General features: G+C 31.3%; 1 protein-coding gene across 1 annotated transcript in view; it reads left to right on the forward strand.

The window, feature by feature from the left end:
- The window catches only part of LOC130897629 (uncharacterized), a 193,490-nt gene extending 174,341 nt beyond the window's left edge, over positions 1-19,149 (forward strand). Inside the window, exons 2-3 of the mRNA XM_057806581.1 lie at positions 6,951-7,054; positions 18,182-19,149. Of these exons, the coding sequence (XP_057662564.1) occupies positions 6,951-7,054; positions 18,182-18,967 (890 nt within the window). The 3' untranslated portion in view covers positions 18,968-19,149. The remainder of the gene's footprint in view (positions 1-6,950; positions 7,055-18,181) is intronic.
- Positions 19,150-19,814: the final 665 nt, after the last annotated feature.

A 19,814-nucleotide genomic window follows, 5' to 3' on the forward strand; every position in this document is an offset into this window, starting at 1 on the left:
GTAAGGTTCAATGACACCGCCAGACTAAAAACCGCACCAAACAGTCACGCGTTGAGGATGGAGAGGATTTTCAACAATAACTCTTGGGTTTTCCGAGCCAGATTCGACAATTTTGTTTATTGACGTAACCACCAAGGTGGAAATGGGCCTCATCAGTTAAAATGATTTTTCGATGAAATTCCGGATCATTTTCATGCACTTCAAGGACCCAATCAGCAAAGACACGACGTTGTTGATGATCAGCCGGCTTGAGTTCCTGTGTTAACTGAACTTTATAGGCCTTAAGACTCAAGTCTTTATGCAAAATATGGTGTAATGACGTTTGTGGAATGGCTAATTCCAAAGAACGACGAGAAATGGACAAACCTGGGTTTTCTTCAACACTTTGGGCTATAGCAGCAATATTCTCATTTGTTCTTGAGCGACGTGCATGGATTTTATTCTTCACATCAATAACTTGTCCCAACAGCTCAAATTTTTCCACCAATTTCTGTATTGCGGTCCGAGAAGGTGCTTCACGTCGACCCAAAAATGTTTTAGTTTTACGAACCATCACTGCCAAATTTTCACCATTTTTATAATGAATTTTAATAATTTCAATGCGTTGTTGAAGCGTATACCGTTCCATTTTCATTAATAGCGTAGTTTTTATTTGTCAAATGTCAAAAAATGACAGCTTCAAAAGTGACATTTACCGAAATAGCGGGCTGTTCAAAATAACACCTCTTATTGGAAAACACATTATATATATTGTGCGAAAGTACATAAAACATTCGGAAAAATGTCAGTAGACAATAGTACGGTGCATAATAAGTGAAAAACTCACATTCATACTTCTATCCGACATAGCAATTTATAAACATATTCTTTGTGTAATATATGTAATATATCCAAACTATCATCTTTTTGGAAAAAGTTACACTTCAGCTACTTTTGCAACGAAATAATTGCACGATTTTGCTGTTTTGAATTTGCGCACTTATATTCCTACTTTCTCTTTACTCGAAGTTATTATGCTGGTGTTCCATTATGAAGTACGGACTATACCCTGTCTTCAAACTAGAAGGACCATTTTAGGAAACCTGTATCACACCACTATAGTAGATTTTATTAAAAATAATACAATAATTTTAAGACATATGAATTATTGTTCTTTAGACTCTTAATATTGGTAAAAATATGTGGCAGATCCATCAACAAGAATAAAATTACTATTTAATTTTCCAAATGAATATATGATTATTTTTTATCAGCCCCGCTTTATTCTTCATTGGAGATTGAAATTTGAGTATATAATAGGTCCACATCACCTATATTTAGATGGATCATGGATCATGAGAATTGACGTCTGGGGATCTGAACCTGAACTACTATTCGACATTGTACATAAAATGGTACAAATTTAAATTTATTAGTAATGTGTGATTGAAATGATTTGAAAGTAGCTCAATTTCCTACTTGGGAACTAATAAAGTCAAAGTTGTGTTTTGTGTTTATAATATTTCTTAAAATGGTATATTTTCAAAATACAATATCATAAAAGACCAAATTTTGAGAGCTATTATGAAAAAAAGTGACTTAAGTGATTTTGATTTTTCACATGTTGGTTTTATGCCTGAAAATGTTTTCAAATCAAACAAGTGGTGCTTTATTTCATAATTTTTTAAAGTACCAAATTATTTACAAAGAAAGAAAAAGAAAATATTTCTACTTTTATTTACTATGATATATCCAACGACACTGATGAATGTTGTATTCTAGCATACTATGTTTCCTTGTCTAATGAAAATAAAGTATAAACTGTAGTTAAGTCTATTTAGGTAAATAACTACGAAGAGAAAGGGATAAACTGATTTAACGTTATGTGTGTCTCTGCCATTTCTTAACAATGCAAAATTGTGTTTTCTTATGTCCTTTATTAAAATAAGCTTTATTATCTAGAAAATCATTAATACGCGATGGAATCTATTTTGATTAGATTCGAAAGATATCCAAAATTAACATTGTCTACAATCTTAGCCAAACTATTTCAAAATCCTACATGTAACTAACCTAATCATACATATTATTTTGTTAACACAGTGAAATATGATAAATATATCAAGAATAATCATTATTTTTTATTAAAATAGTCTCTAAATTATTTCCTGCCATTTCATATCGGTGAAATATACGTAAATCTGTCATAACATTTTATTTTTATTGTCACCAAAAAATCAATTAGCCCCAAATTTATCACACAAAAACTGCTTCTATTTAGAGAAGTTCAGTTTACAAATATCCTATTATCTTTATTTATTATAATTATTACAGATAACAAAAAATTAATTTATTCAAGATAAAAAAATTTCCTTCGAGACCCAACACGGCAATCTAAAAAAGGGACAATAAATCCAATAACATCTCTATTTATAACCTTTCCAGGGCAACCTAATCAAAATACTAGCAGCACGATATGTTGCCGTTAAACCGGGTGGTCTTTGAAGTTTTAAGAGATACAAACCACTTCTTATCGATTGCATACAAAATACATAGAACTAACAAACCAAACTACATTCAATGTATATAGTCAATCTTTGATGTTATTGCAATTTTATTTATAATACGGCAACAGGTGCAGAAAAAATGAAAAGTATTAATACTGTACCTGAGCCACTCAATATTGGAAAATTCGGAGTTAATAAAATAAAATTAATAGTTTACTAAAAAAATAGATTAATACAGGAAGTTTCTACGAATTTATTTGTAGAAACATCCCAACTGGTAATTTTACATTTACATCTTACATCACCATGAGTATCTACGAAGTCCGTCTGTTGTCCCAAATTGTCTAAAATAGACTAATATGCCAGAGGTAGTACAATGGGCTTGGAAAATTAAAAAAAAAGTTTATGGTTTTTCAACGGAAAGAAATACAACAGAATAATGGTGGTCGATAGAATTAGTATTAACTTACAAAGTCGGTATATATTTTATAGCGCCAGGCGGCCGGCCTATTTGACAAAATGCTACTGGCTAAAGTACTATTTTGACGATAAAGAGTGGATATAATGATGAAAATGGAGCAGAGTTTTTTCGAGGTTCTTCATATAACTTACCCAAAATAAATTCCCTTGCAATGCCTTTGTTAGACTTATGGTGTTCGAGTAAAAAAGTACCTGATTCTCATCATTAAATAATTAAAATACTCTAGGGGTGAAATCTGTTTTATGTTAAACGAGAATTTGAAAAATTATTATTTCTGAAAAACCGGTGGTGCCCCTTTTTTAACAATATTTAGGGTAGATCCCGTCTAGACCCAACGCCAATGCAATAAAAAACAAAATAAAAGTAACACCTTAAAGCTACTACACTATTTTTACAATAATACATCAAGCTATCCTAGATCGGATGGTTTAAATTTTGAATATACTAATCAAAAAATTAAAGTACCTATTTAACTCGAAATGATCTTCACAACAAAAACGATTACCTGTACTTGATAGAACAGTATGCATTTTACTGTCCTTTTTCATTACATAATCACATAATTTTTTCCATCATTTTTCTCCCTTAGGAATACTTAAAAATAATTTATTTGGTGCAGTAATTGTGGTGTTGCGACATTTTGATACAATACAATATTTATAAAGAACCTTTGTAGATCCAGGCTTCGACATCCTAACAAAAAATATAACTAATACGACGCGATAGTATGGTGAAACAGAACAACGTGATATGGATGCTGCTGTAGCTTGTCGGGCGGATCTCGATCGGCGCAGGTGACGTAAGCAAGCAATTGACGCTACCCAAGAAGTAATGAGGGCAGAGTAAAAATATTACACATGTAAAAATTCATATCAACGCTATTATGACGTCCGGTAAATTGCAAAATTTATGTTATGACGTGCCCAATCATTTCAAAATTTGAACCCGACATCGTTTTCAGACCCATTCCAAGTAACAGATCTTATAAAAATAAGGTATCGAAGTTTTCAGACGGACGTTTTGTCCGAAAGAAAGAGTCGTCTAAACCCCTGAATCAGATATATTATTAATGAATATGCCTCCCTTCTGCCACTAGGATTACCGCAAACAGTCAGCTTATAGGTTTGTGTAAAATGGACCCTTAGAGTTGGATTTAATATTGTAATAAAACATCCCTATGTTAATCTAAAACTATGCTTAAATAATTTATTACAAAATTGAAACATTTTAACCTTAAATATATGAACAAAAGAACATTGGAAAACGTCGTTTCACATTTCTGAAATCACCCAATAATGCTTCAAATGTTCCTTACTAAAAATCTTTCTCGTAAAAAAGGATGCACCCGATGTATTTTTTGTCTGTCTTCTTTGTACGGGTACTTTTCTGACTTACCCCTTAGTCTACAACTTATTGTCAACTATTATCATAATTTTCTTACAAAAAGTATGAAAGTACGATTAGCACTAACAATTTATCTTCAATAATATTGCTATTCGCAAATAATTGTCAATTTTTTTGTGAATTTTGTATAGATATTCAAACTATTTTAAGCTTCAATCCCACTACTATTGAATGCGAAGCAAACACTGCAGTGAAGCGTTAGTTTATAGCTCTAGTTTTTTGAAATAAGGGAGACATAATTCCACTAGTTATGCATATGTACTTTCTGTATGAATATATCTACTTAACTTATCTTGTCAAAGCGTCTTGTCTGAATAATACAAGAATTTACTTCAAGAGACGTATAAAATATATAACATCTCTGTTGATTGTAGATTTAAGAACACAATATAAAAAGTAACTAACAAAGAACAGTAACTACAAGTCAGGAATAATCATTTATATAACTAGATGTCAAAGGACAAGATTTAAATTTGTAATTAAAATCCAAATATGGAAAAGATCATTTTATCATATCACTTAGGCTATTATATAATGCAAAAGGCAGCATAAATTATTAATAATAACTTTAGTGCAAACTTGATCATTACAATAAGTTAAGTGACAGTTGGCAGTATAAATTGAATCGATATTATTAGTATTGTGTCACCAGCGTCAAAAACATTAGTAGTGAAATATTGTGTAGATTATCAGTCGTTGAACAATATACTAGTATCAGTGAAAAATGAGTGTTAGTTTGAATAGTTTCACTGGCGTTCTTAAAAAACCAATAACTAATTATTATTTCACTTTTCGGCAGTTTCTGTCTACGATGACCTCGGAAATATGATAATTAATAAATTATAGATAATAAATAATAATATACTACAACTTAGAACTATAAATCTTTCGTAAATTCGTTTTGTTTTAGTTAGAACACAAGTTCATGTCAAAGTTTGTTGGATTAAACTCTAAGATACATGTGATAAATTTTAAGAAAATAAATAAAAGCAATAATGATTTTTTTTTATTTTGTAGATGAAGATAGTACTTTGTATATTATTTTTGATTATAAAAATATATTTGTACATAAAAAATGATGGAAGCTTTAACTGTAAGTGTACAGGGATGCCTCATTACAAATTTTAGAATACTTGAGCTTATTATTTTCGTTAATTTATCAAAATAATATTTAGTAATAAAAATTTGTGATCAATATTAGGGTTCATCAATTATCGCATTTTTTTCAGTGTCTTGGAATCGCGACAGGCTTTGTTGGTATTCGTATTAGTTTAAAATCTAAAGTAAACAACGTATTGAAGCATATTAACATATAAACATAAACCTATAGAAATAGTCTCTATCTGAGATTGGCCGATTTTTTATAAATGTATGTATCCTTGAGGTGGTACGAATCCACTGAAACATCCATTGTGACCCTTTTTCTATTCAGTTTCAGAAGACTGATTGTGAAACTAATAGTTTCTTTATTTCAGTAGTCGTCTTCTTCTACCGGCTTGCCCTTCTTGTGATGTTCATTCAGTCGGCAATCTCCCGTCGAAATTATTAATACAGATTTCCTCCGGCTAATGCATTCTTCCGTTCGCTTCTAGTCAGAGTTTCCCGGTAGTGTATTCGATTGTCTCAGCTCTACTCTGTTCTCCTTCTATTCCAATACTTTCTTCGTTTTTTTATATCGGTGATAATTTGACACAATGGTTCTGGCCCCCCATAAAAATGTTTAGGTCCCCTTTTTTACTAGTTTATCATCTCATTTCCTTCTACTCCAGTGTACCCTGCCTAGTTAGTCGAGTAGTCTTAAGAACTCAGCGCTTTAATGGTTACTTGGATAACAGATATGATTATTAACTCTGCATTCATATTTCTTCCTTTCTTGATCTGAATTGAGTGGATTTCCCAAATTCAGTAAATTATTTTTAAAATATGCTTGTGACTTCTTACATACTCATAGAGTGTTTGGTAACGTGCACTTCAATCCCACTTTCTTGCTTTGTTTACGAACCGTATGTGTACCATTCGATGATATTTTCTTCCTATCTGGTGTTTCCATCCCATTCATTCCTGCATTGGTTGGTTCTGCTATTCCAAATAATATCTCCTTATGATAGGTCTCAAATTAGCAATGTACATCCAGTTTAGGGTACTTGAATTTCAACCCAAATTTATTCTGCACACTATAAGCTGTAGTTTTCCAAAAAATTTTATGGTAAATCAGTAGGACTTTTGATAATTGGGTTCTTTAAGCGCAAGAACTGGTAAGCACATCCTTCGACAGCGATATAAGAACATATTTGTTTTCTATAACTCATAAATTCATGTTTCAGACCTAGTTACAGAGGATTTCATGAATGTAAGTTTGGAATTGTTTCCAGTTTGCCGAGGATGAATTTTCTGTAGAAAATCTTGTAGCTTTAAACAAGCTAAATGAGAAATGATAAAGTCAGTTGTGCCAGCAGTGAAATAATCTAAAGAGGCTTCGACAATAGCATGCCTTTTTCAATAAATTCATTTTTAAGAATTTTTTGTGTGTAATACCATGATTATAGCCAGATATTTGACCAGAACCTTTTTAATTTCAGCGATACTACAGCGAACGACAGTTGGTATCGGCCAAATGAAGATTCAAGGAGTAGCTACCTGTCAGTATTTGTGCATGGCTAGATGTGGATTGCTTTACGGATCGGTAAGTATAATTACCACAAAATTTATTTCAATTTTTTCAATATAATTAGCAGTTCACAAATAGTTTTACTGTTCTTCAAAAACAGATACCAAGTAGTAGTGACGAATTTACAGATCGGCCATCTATAGATTAATAATCTTCCGCCGCCTCACTAACCTCTAAAATTCGACACCTTAGTTCACAATTATTCAAATTACAATAAAAAAATCTCACTTTTATCATTTGAAAACTGTGTGAAACTCTCAGTTATCTTCATAGAAAAGAACTGCTAGAAGACATTATTTAATCATGGTCACACTTCGGTACAGGATGAATTTCGTGAAGGTCGTCCAAAATCGGCTGTTATGTCAGAAAAGATCGATGATGCAAGATCATCATGTGACATACCGTCATATCGAGGTATACTTGGGCGTTAGTTTTACTCGCATACATTCAATATTGCATAAACATTTAGCTGCAAAAAAATTTGCTCTCCTTGGATACCGCATAATTTGATAATCGTATGCTTCAAAAAACGTCTATAAGATCATGACAGGTGACGAATCATGGATCTATTCATATGAATACGACAATTAACAACAATCGACTGTATGGGCATTTCAAGACGAGCCAAAACCAAAATAAGTTGTTCGCGCCCGAAACATTAGACCAATCTAGAACGATCAGTTCTGAATGGCACACCAGCATGTGTGTGCAGGAAATGTTCAATAAAATCAGGAAAACCATTTGTAGAAAACGGATCATTCTTCACCACAACAATACGAGCTTTCACATATCATCTCAAACAAACGTTTTTGAACAGTCAAAACATCGAATTGATGGGTCATCTATCATACAGTCCTTATTTGGTACCCAATGATTTCTTCTTATTGCCGCAGATAAGTAAATTGCGAGGATTAACGTCAAAACATATTTAATAATATAAAAATATAATTACACAATGTAACTACAAAATCATCAATTACATTGTCATATGAAAAATGGTTCTTTAGGTCTGACTCCGCACATAAATCAACTAAAGTATGAAGCATTTCTTCACTTAAAGTCGATAGTTAATAGTCACTCAATTTCATACGAAATAAAAATTTCAAGCTAAAATCGATATCGAATTGCTAATTCGAATCTGAGTCTATCTATGACAACGCAAAACGTGTTAGCTATGGAGTAATCACTAACATCCATTTCAATATCTTCATCAGCTATCCCATTTAACTTTTTTTGTTCTTTTTTAATTCCTCTAGTATATTTTTTCTATATGCTTAATCTCATCGCTTTTCTTCGAAATACTTCAAATTCTCTTGTTGAGCTCGGTGTTTCAGTATTTCCCAGCTCAATTTGTTCAACGTTTCCTTCGTGTCTTGTTTCCTTCTTTCCTTTCTTGTTTCCTGTCATCGGAGCATTATATATGTTTGTTAGTTTTTTTCCTTCTAGCTTTCTGATGTAATAAGTATATTTTCCATAATTTGTTTTTTTTTTCTAATATATAGAGCTTTTAAATTCTTTTTATTATTTTCTTTTGGGTGTGAAAAAATTTCTGAACGCTTTGTTCTATAAATCATTTGAAAAATTGTTAATAATTATACAAGTCCTTGTGCGATTAATTTGGCTGTCGCCACCTTTTAAAAGATCCCATTAAATATCTACCGATCTGTTGTGACTGTTATTAATTGGGGTATTATAGGGGATTATAAGGGATGATTCATGGGTCTGCGACCATGTTCCACTTTATTGAGATATTGAGACGATAGTTTTTAGATATTTCTTACAACTGTTTCCATCCAAATAAAATAGTAGTATAGTTTTTATTTTTGTGCTGGCGTAAGTTGATGAATACATTTGGGGGTTATAAAATAGATTTTTTTAGACACATGTGACGCTATTTTGAGGATAAAACAAAACTTTTTAGGAAAATGATTTTATTTATGTCCATACTCACCACCAACGTTAACGAACTTTTGTAGCCACAGCTTAAATGCTTCTTCTTTAATCTATCTAATTTTACGCCGTGAAATGTCGACCACGTAAATGTTTCTTAGTTTAAAGAATAAGCAGAAATCACACTTGGCAAAATTAGGCTTATATATTATTTTCATGCGAAAATTCAATTGCCTGCTGTGCAGTGTGGGACGATGCATTATCGTGATGCAACATTAACCCGTGAATATTAACTGTTCCAAGAACTGCATGTTAAATTTGGTGGTGTATGTATGTGTCGTCACCTGTTACTATTAAAAAAAATTCGGTTTCCACCATTAATTAACATTTCTAACGTTTCTCGCGCGATTCTTACTAGCTTTACGTTTTGAAAATCGTTGAGCATACGTGACACGCAACAAGTATCATTTTATTTCACATGAAGATTACCATGTAAAATTGAATTTACTGTTATGGATAAAAAAATCAAGAGTTGCCTCAATCATGTTATAGGTAAATATTAGGTCTTCTTCGATCATACTTTTCTGAATGTTTTAAACAGTAATTGAAGAACAGAACATACCAGCACGTGTCTCATTACCAGGAGATATCTATCCACTTTTTAATTCACATTAATCAGCGGAACACAGTGACTCATGAAGGACTTTCTTTACCAAATTCGCCTTGCAATCGTTCAATAAACTTTTGTTCACTTGTACAAAGGAATCTTAGATGATCATAGCGCGCAGATTTTCTCTTGATAAATTCCTAATTCCTTCAGTTTGATGACATCTCATAATATACAGAGTGGCTCTGGTATCTATAATAAAAAATAATTATCGATAATTACTCAAATATTTAAGTATATCTTGAGAGAGCTTGTCATGTACTACCTCATTCCATTTAATCGAATTGCCTATAAACACTAATAGGTTGCACCCTAATTTTATTAAATATTCCATTTTTTGGGTTTAAAGGGTTACAAACTCGATTATTTCAATTTCCACTTGACATACTCTACAAAAATTCTAATTCTTCTTGAGACTTTCGGTATTTATTGTTGAAAGGTACTGAGTGAGGCTTAAGAAAAAATCATAGTTGTTTAGTTATCCACAACTTTCATACTATTTCGAAACGTATCCTGAAACTCAATAAAGTTCGTTCGAAAGTTTCTATTTACGCATTTGAAACACAAAGTGTGTTAGTTCCAAGTATTTAGCAGTTACAATATTGCTAATTCTCGTATGAATGTCATTAATAGAATTTACAGAATAAATTTATATTAATCGTCCGTAGAAATATTTTTAACAACCTGTATATAGCCCAAAATCAAAAGATATTTTTGGTTATTATAAAAAATACATTGTAACTACTGACTATAGACATTATTTCATAAGATTATATTTACTAGTACCTACATTTACATATTTTTAATAGCTCGAGCGTATAAATAGTTTTTAGTCATGGAACGTGAAGGGCAATTAGATAATTTAACATATATTACGACTGCAAGAAAGGTGAGGATGAAATATGAGACATTAAAAGGGCCACCCGCCTTTGTTTCTGTTAAAATAGACGTTATGGAGAAATATTTATACATAGATCAATTCAAATAATAATAATTACCGTTTAATTGAACAATTTAACGGGCTCAGATTTGTTCAATTAATATAATGAAATGATTTATAAGACATTAATGAAAATAACCATGAATCCACCAAACTAAGTAATAATCTAATAAAACTGAGTGGAATGACAAAAAAAATATATTCTTTTATGGGAAAATCGAGGAAAATTTGATAGATTTTTAGACAAAATAAACCATCGATCTAATGGGAATTAATTTGAAAAAAATAATTATTCATGAATCCAGAAGAACAAAAACAGTATGAGAATTTTCCCGGCAGAAGGCAGGGAAGCCTTGCATTAACTTGCGACCATGGATTGTTCATTTCAGGGTTAAAAAATGGTGGGTGACGCTGCATTTGTGAAATTTGTACTAACAGGAAAAGGATAATACGCGAAAAACTAGAAGTTATTTCCGATTTTTATTAACCTTTCGAAAAAACTTTTATAGTGTCAAGATCTCAATCTTTACATCTACCGAAAAATTTTATTCTGAGAATGATTGAAGTTTGATCTGTTGATTGGTCCAGACCAGGTCGCTTTTAGAGTTATACTAAAAACACAAAAATAAATTATAGTTTAAAAAAAATAAAAACTGTACTTCTAGCAATAATCAAACTAAAGAATAGATTTTATAACATGCTTTTATAGCTGGTTACACTAAAAAGTAATGAATAAATTATAGTTTGGAAAAATTAAAACTTTTTGGAATAATCAAACTAAAAAGTGAGAATAATTTAATTTCATTAATCGAAAAAATCGTTCGGACAACTCCGAACTCTGATTCAGATTCAGATCTATTGGTTACCAAACACAAAGTTGTTCAAAACTGACACACATAGCACCCCACGCTATAATAATAATTTATTTTCACATCAGTAATTTGTCTAATGACAAAAATTATTTTGCACTTTTTAGTAATAATATTTTTTCCTTATTGAGTATATTAGGTAATCACAAGTTCGCGATTTTCGATTAACACTTTATTTGACCTACAATAAGTTTGACCGAAAACTTTTCACGTGCGATATTTAATCATTGTGCATTCCAAAAATGTGTGGTGTTATCGGTGGTTGACTAATAAAATTAACACATAATTATCTCAATAAAAAGTAAAATGTTTACTACCTTCATTTATTCTTAAAGGAAAACAATGTTGAAATATATTATTCTAGATCCGAAATGTGTTCAGGATGTTAGAAACAATGAAATTCTTGTCTGATATAGTAATTAATGATCAGAAATCCTCATGACCGGCTTGCCCTCAAACACTTCCATGAAAAAAATAGAACGATACCGCCTAACGCTTGTTTCATGTAAATTGTCCGTTGTCTTTCGTCGATTCTTCTTTAGGCCGTATCATTCCCATTCGAGACTCAATCCTCTTATATCGAGACCGAACTGTCACATAAACCAACAATAAAGATCCACAGAGCTTAAGATTATCAGAATTATCTCATAAATTGGTCTCGCTGGAAAGATAAAAATCTCTCATTTCCTTGCCTTGCCCTTCTCTCACTTATATAGGATTCAAATCCTTATTGCTCAATTTTTTTGCGAAATTTGATAAATATAAATATACTAAACTGAATTAAAATAAAACATATATATCAAAGTGAAATAACGCATTATAATAAGTTGATTAAATGTAGTTTTTTTGGAACTGAAATAACAAAATATATGGGTCAGTTGTAATTTGGATTAAATGAAGTTAGCCAACATAAGGGAATATATGAATATATGAAGGGAATAATATACACAGTACGGAATGCCTCAAACTCTCTCGAAAACGGCTTGTAGTCCGGTCAATTTAGACATTAGAAGTTATATAAATTTTTCCTAAGCTGAAAATCAGTGAAGGTGTTCACTGATATAATCAACTGTGAAACTTGAAAGTTCCCCATTATTTCCGTGTATGGAAAACATTTTATTCAAGTCAAACGTCAAAAAAATTAGTATATTCGCAATTTCCAGCAAAACGGTGAGTTTTATCATAAAAATACCTTTGACAAAAATTATAGATCATAAAATTATCTACAAAAAGTGTATGAATACTTTTTTTTTTCGTACGAGCCACTGTTTCTGAGATATAATTGATTCAAAAAGTTGTAAAAGTTGTAATCGTCATAACATACACACACATCGATACTTATCTAAGTAGGTAGTTTTATTAGGAGTTCTGTACATAGAAAGAAGAAACCGAATGCCGTTGGTAATAACTTCTAGTCGATTAGAATTATTGTTTACAAAAACTTAGCATATTGAACTAAATCTTTTTTTTAACATCTTGAAAACTGTTATTTACCCTTCCTGTAAAATGCAGATGTCGTTTCACAGCCAGTTATTGACTGTAAAAATAGTACATGATTTTGACACATTGCATAATTAGATAAATAGATTTCCGATTGATGTTGAGCTTTTCCTGGTTTTGAGAAAGAAAGAAAATAGTTTTTTCAGTTACGTGGCGTACTCATGCATATGACGATTATAACTTTTACAACTTTTTGAATCGTTATATCTCAGAAACGGTGCCTCGTAGGAAAAAAAGTATTGATACGTCTAAGGTATTTTTATGTTAAAACTTACCGTGAAAATCGCGAAAAACCCATTTTTTGACCTTGACCTTGAATAAAAATTTTCCCATACATGGGGTGGATAGGGAAATATTTTATTTTTAATTATATTTTAGACAATTTCACTGATTTTCAGCTTGGTGGGAATTTATGTAACTTCACTCTTATTTTTTGGTCCAATTTAACCGGTGGTACGATTTTTATAAATTTTGATCTAAAAAGGTTTCGTAACAAGGACCAGTATTATGGTGGTATTTACATTGTTGCCTCTTTATTCTAGAACATAATGAGCTTCCGAGATAATTGGGATATTTCATATTTTTAACTCAGAGTGTTTCGCTTTAAGATTGTAAAGATTTTGAAGATTATTTTTACCTTTTTTACACAATGTTATTTGCATTATACTGTTTTTATCTTGAAGCTCTATTACCAACTTGTTACACTCTCAGTTTTGATGAGCAAATAAAAATTATCCATTTCGTTTTATTAAATAAAGTTAATTCTATATAGTTGAAGAATATAAAGAGAATATTTTTCACAAGATTCACTGATTTGTATGCAAATTGAATTAAATATTAGTAATATCAGAGGTATCTGGCTACAAACTAATGATTTTGTTAATTTATGGTAGGTATTACATGAAATATTGAAATATTTGATTATTAATTATTTCTTCAGTTTGTTTAACGAACTGGATGAAATGCAAGAAATTATACCGATGCCGTTGATAGTTTATGCACCACAAAATAAATTTAAACCAACAACTGTCTGACAACAAAGAATTTATAAGAACAAAATGAAATTTGAACTGGAAAATTCTGCAGCTGAATTCGAAAATTCACAACACTATCCTGGCTAGATGATTTCCCAAATTTATCTAAAGGAGTTTATAAAGTTCTTTGCCTCCAAAGTTATTATCAATGTAATACAATCTATATCAAAAGAATCGAGATATTAGCTATAACAAAAAAAGTCGTGTAGTTTTCATTCATGAGATTTTAATGTTATTCAAACTGCACAAAAAAACGTAATATTTAAAATATATTTTTTTTCTAAATATATAAAAGAACATATCCTAACTAACTAACTGACTGATTTGTCGTCACACCGACTAAAATAATAAAGATACAATCATGAAAATTGTGGGTTCCTTTTACACTAGGAAATCCGTCAGTTTTTAAATTAAGATCTTAGAATTTTAGGTTTAAGATCACAAAATAATAAGTATTTCAGCTCTTTTAAAAATTCAACCATCGGAGGGTAGATACTTACATTTTTATGTCTAGGCTAGAAATTGAAAAATAATAAACACATTTATTAGTATTTTTATAATTCTACCCCCTTTGTGGAGAAAATAGATAAAGTTGTTTATGAAAACTTCATCAATTTCAATTTATAACCCAATGTAGTAAATGGGCTCAAGATTGATACTATCGAATTTTATTTTATAGTCAGGCCTGTATAACTTACGGGTATGAAGAACATCAACATCTTAGTAAAATCTGTTCCCGCGGTCAGTACTATTCTTCTCCAAATAATTTAGCAACATTTACTGCTCCAATGTGTCGTTACAAATGTAAGTACGCATTAAGAAATATTTGTGGAAAAGTTAACCAAACCGTGCAAAACAGGGTATAGAAATTTATATAAAACTTCGTGACTTTTGTTAGTAGCGATTTCAAAAAATTTATTAATTTATTATTGCGAAAAAATATGTAATATACTTTATAATTTTTCGACACTACTCATTAAAAGGAGTGAAATATTTAAGAATAATTATTAGATACATATTATTTTTCTAAACTATACATAAACTAAGATTACCTGTACTCCAGTAATTTTTTTAATATTGTCTCTGAGGATTATACTAGATTATACGAGCAAGCCACGAGCAACAACTAGTAAATAAATAAATTAAATATCGAAAAATTACTTACAATTAGTTGATTATCATCGTTGTTAATACATTTAATGTCCTTACCGCTTTCTCCTTCCTCTTCATTTGGGTCAGTCTTTATTAATTTTCATACTAAATAAAAATTAACAACAACTTATTGGTAGGTGATGTAATAAGAGAATATTATTTCTTATTTCTCTTCAATACTTTTGTTTCCAATAAAAGAGAGAATCCAAAAGAACTATTCTATTTTGCTCAGTTAACTTGATTAATTTTTTTCCAATCTTCATTCTACTAAACTACCTATTAACAAATAATTAACTATAACATTTAAAGAGTAAGTGAGAAAGAATTATCTTCTTCACAGTCGATTTGAATTCTAATAAATAAAGTTACCACACTCAACTATCTTTTTGTACACAATCTGTTGTAGAATGAGATTTGTGATAGATATCAGTATCGCCTCCTATAGTGGATAAAGTTATACCATGTCGCACAAAGAGAACATATCTATATACATACATACATATAGATAAGATCAAAGATTCAACCCCCATTATACATTCCTCCTTGTAATTTACAGACAGCGGGATAGTGATTTTCTTTGACAAGTTTTATTTTTAGTGCTATTGCAGATTCCCAGATAAGAATAACATAACGCCATAAATGAGAACCCGATGTTTCAATTCAGCATGAATATGAATATCTAATGCTAGTAGTAATATGGACAATTACATCTACTTACGTTTCTAAAAGGCTATCTCCACGCCGATTTACAAAAAATAAAAACAGTTGTCTTTAAATATACAGGGCGACCTGAAATTAATTTCATATACAAACGTACATTCCTTTAGTTATCAGGAATTGTTCATTTAAAACCCCGTTTAAAGGGGTATCGAAATTTTTTTGAAATGAAAACAATGACTTAAACTCGTCGTTCATGTCTACCTGTCACGAAACTGTAAACGATTGTTTAAGCATCAGAGTACCACGGAAATGCAACAATTCTTTGAAAATTTTATAATAAATTAATTATAAGTTGGGCAAATATATTCTAAAAGCTATAAAAGAGTTTCACATATTTTCTGTTTCATTAACCGCGTCATAATAGGATATCGACGATGCATACTTGAGTTTCATTAAATAAACTCATTTTTCGGAAAGAATTCGACAATCATTTGGAGAAAACTACTCCAAAAAAATTGTAGAATAGAATTTAACCGAGCACACTTCGCGTCATTACACCAACATTATATTTTTCAATATCTGCGACACGTTTTGATTACTACGTGGAAACCGAAAGTGAACTTAGTGAATTGGTAATTGGTTATTGTCATTATATTCGGAAATTTGCATTTAGTTGATCAATTATATTTACTATAGGTAACAATACTGAACCCACTTTATACAATACCACAACACCAACAATCACAATTACACTATCTGACGCGCATCCCATAAGGTAAACTCTCTCTGAAGACGATAACTTGGTTATCAAAACGTACGACAGACAGTGTAATTGTAAGTGTTGGTCTAACTGTAACGTGTGTTCAATATGAATATCACCAACAGATCGAGAAATTCCTCCTTAATAGTTAACGGCAAGAATCAAAGGCAAAACGAGTTCTCCTTTGACATTAACATTATCTCACAATTTGAATCAATTAAACCATTAACCAATCAATATGTGATTCCAATGATCAGCATCCAAATTCAAATACAAATTTTGACCAGAAGAAAGGCCTCATACTTTCCAAGTTTTGACAGTATAATTCTTCGAAATGATAATACATACATCAGAAGCTATAAAAAATATGCAAAAAGCTATAAAGATTCTTCCAAATGGCGGTACAAAAGTCATTTAATTTGTTTCTAGAAATATGCATAATCTCATGAGTTACTATCAACACTTTTCGCATATCTAGGAGTGAATAATACATCATTTGGAAGAAGTGTTTTATAAGCCAACCTCTCATCGTAACAGCTTATTGTGCTCAATGTTTACATTAGAATAATAACACTTTTTATCTAATCTATGAGTTTTACAGAAACGATATCATACCTATTAATAAAATGAAGCGCCAATTACTACTAGTTTGAATAGTAGTAGTAGAGAAAACGCATAATTTTAATTTAGTAATATGATTCCTTATTCCAAAAGTGGTGATTTAAAAAACAGCATCATATATAAAATTTTTTATTAGGTATAGACAAAACTTTCAAATTATGTGTACCACATAAAACGAAATCATTCCCAATAGTAAGTCGGTCCCGCTGTATGTAAGGAGACAATGTACCTACGTCAAAATACTTGAGGAGGTATTTTATACCTTATAAGGGCAACCAATTTGAGATACCGGACCCCTTCTCAGTCGGTACCTAATAAAAGTTTATTTTACACGTACATACCATGTCATAATAGTGACGTGACACCTTTTAAATTAACCAAGAAAATACGAGTATGTACCTCCTTAAACGCCTACATATTTAAAACTACAGGATACGTATCCTCAGAAAGTTAAATAACAATACGGACTTGGAACATTTTTAATCGAATGAGTTACAGCTAATTTCAATGCAATTCGGCTTTGAAAATTAAAGTTATTGTTACTGAATTGGCACTGAATACTTTAGGCGGTAATATATCCGATAGAGTCCTCTAACCCTAACAATCGTTCAGCCATATTTTTAAGGGATATGAGTAACTATATCTAAGAGACTTGGCTGGTGACCTACAAGAGAGAGGGTCAACAATATGTTCAGAGTTACATAAATTAATTCGTTATTAATAAAACTTGGAAGAAAAGAAATATACGTGGGCGGTTTGAAGGAATAAAAAATTACTTTATTCCAGGACTTTTAGCAAATAGGCGCATTTTCCAATAAATATCCTATAAATTCTCTTTTGCATTGACCTATTTTCTTTGCATCTTCTCAAAAATACTCTAAATGTTCAATTTTTTTAAAAGGTTTGATGGGTCAGAATATAGGTGTCTAAGTATTCTCACAATTTACTATTACCTAGAGGCCTTTCTTCAAGTTTACTGCTTTTAGAATATTTTACAAATTATGTTTGAAAGTTTTTTGAAACTAACCTATTCTATTTATTTGTTTCAGAGAGAGTTTGGAGACGAATGCGTTTTCAATGAGACCATCGAACAATCTAACTACAATACATACTCTTCCAGTAAATACTCAAATGAAAAGAGGACTTTTTATCTGGCCCTGAACCAACGGGGTCAATCCAGGAAGGTGGTCCTACGAGCTCGAAAACCGCTGGGAAAACTATCATCATATACTCTAGTACTCACAAGAAATGTAGCCCCAGAACTGCATCCAATGAGGCACCACGGCCATGTGTGTCCCCCCATAACACATACAAACCAAAAAATACATCCTTCTCACCAGCGTTGTCCGAAAAAAAGGAAACGTAAGAAGAAACGAAAATGTTCGAATGACGAAAACGACCCCGAATTTTGTCAAAAAAGACTAAATGTTTCGAAACATAAGGCGCAAAATCGAAATATTCATAAGTGTGACGATGATAAAGACAGTGAACTGTGCCAAAGAAATGTGAACAATAAAAAGAAACAAAATAAGTTAAATAGTGACAAACCTTTAGTGAGTGATCCGAAAAGGAAAAAGAAGATGAAAAAAGGCGTTAGAAAAAGAATCGATACTGAGACAACCACCACAACTATGACACCTACTACCACACCTACTACTACTACTCCTACCACCACACCAACTACCACACCGTCTGAAGATACCACTAATGATGAGGACTACGCATTAGATGGATATACTCACGGGGAATGGGACGACTCCACTGCACTTCCTGACATATCTATGGCTGTCTCCGATGCTAAACACATCAATCATCCCAATATAGAATCTGACTGACTCGCGCTTCTTTCTCTTTTTTTTATTTATTCTCTTATTTATTGTACGTAAATGTAAATAATTATCTGTAAGTCAATATACCTCATTGTATAGAGCTTTGACTTTTCTCATTTTAATTTTCCTTCTGTGTTAATGAAGACTGAGTCACATGTTTCTATTAAAGTAAGAGATAAAATATTCAATTGGAGTTTTACTAGATTCTTTCCTAGGTAATAGACTCATCCTCTCTGTAGAGAATTTGAAAATATGAAATTAGGTTTTTTCAAAGAACATTATTAAATGACAAAAGATACAATTTTTTCAAGCTTAACAAAACTGAATTTAAAGAAATTTGTTATACACGTGGAGAATATACAGTGCTTCTAAGTCCCCTATTTTCTTTTGAACGGAGATACTTAGACTGATGAAATTTGTAGCGCGAAAATGTACTATTGTAAGCTTTTCTACTAGTGGCAACAGGTGAAGTAATAGGCATCGGTCACCAAGCAACTAAAACCAAAAACAAAAAAGTCTTAAGGTGTTAGGTACAGTGACTGAATCTATTGAACCGCGTCGTCCAATCCATCTAAAGGGATATTCCTCATCTAGATAATGTCTTACCGCAAAGTAATAGTATGCACCATCTTCCAGAATTTGAAAAATTGACGTTTCAATTGTATTTTCCAACATCTCGAGATATACTTCACCGATTAAATTAAAATTCAAAAAAAGAGACACGACTATGTGGTTTTTGATTATTAACATTTCTAATAAGGAGAAAGTTACTTTCGAAACTAAAACAAATTGTCTGTTGGAGAATTGTAGTGGACATATTATTTTCACAGAATTACAGAATCCAGTCGGGGTC

This window comes from Diorhabda carinulata, chromosome 1 (genome assembly GCF_026250575.1).
Source record: "Diorhabda carinulata isolate Delta chromosome 1, icDioCari1.1, whole genome shotgun sequence".
In the NCBI taxonomy this organism is placed as follows: Eukaryota; Metazoa; Arthropoda; class Insecta; order Coleoptera; family Chrysomelidae; genus Diorhabda; species Diorhabda carinulata.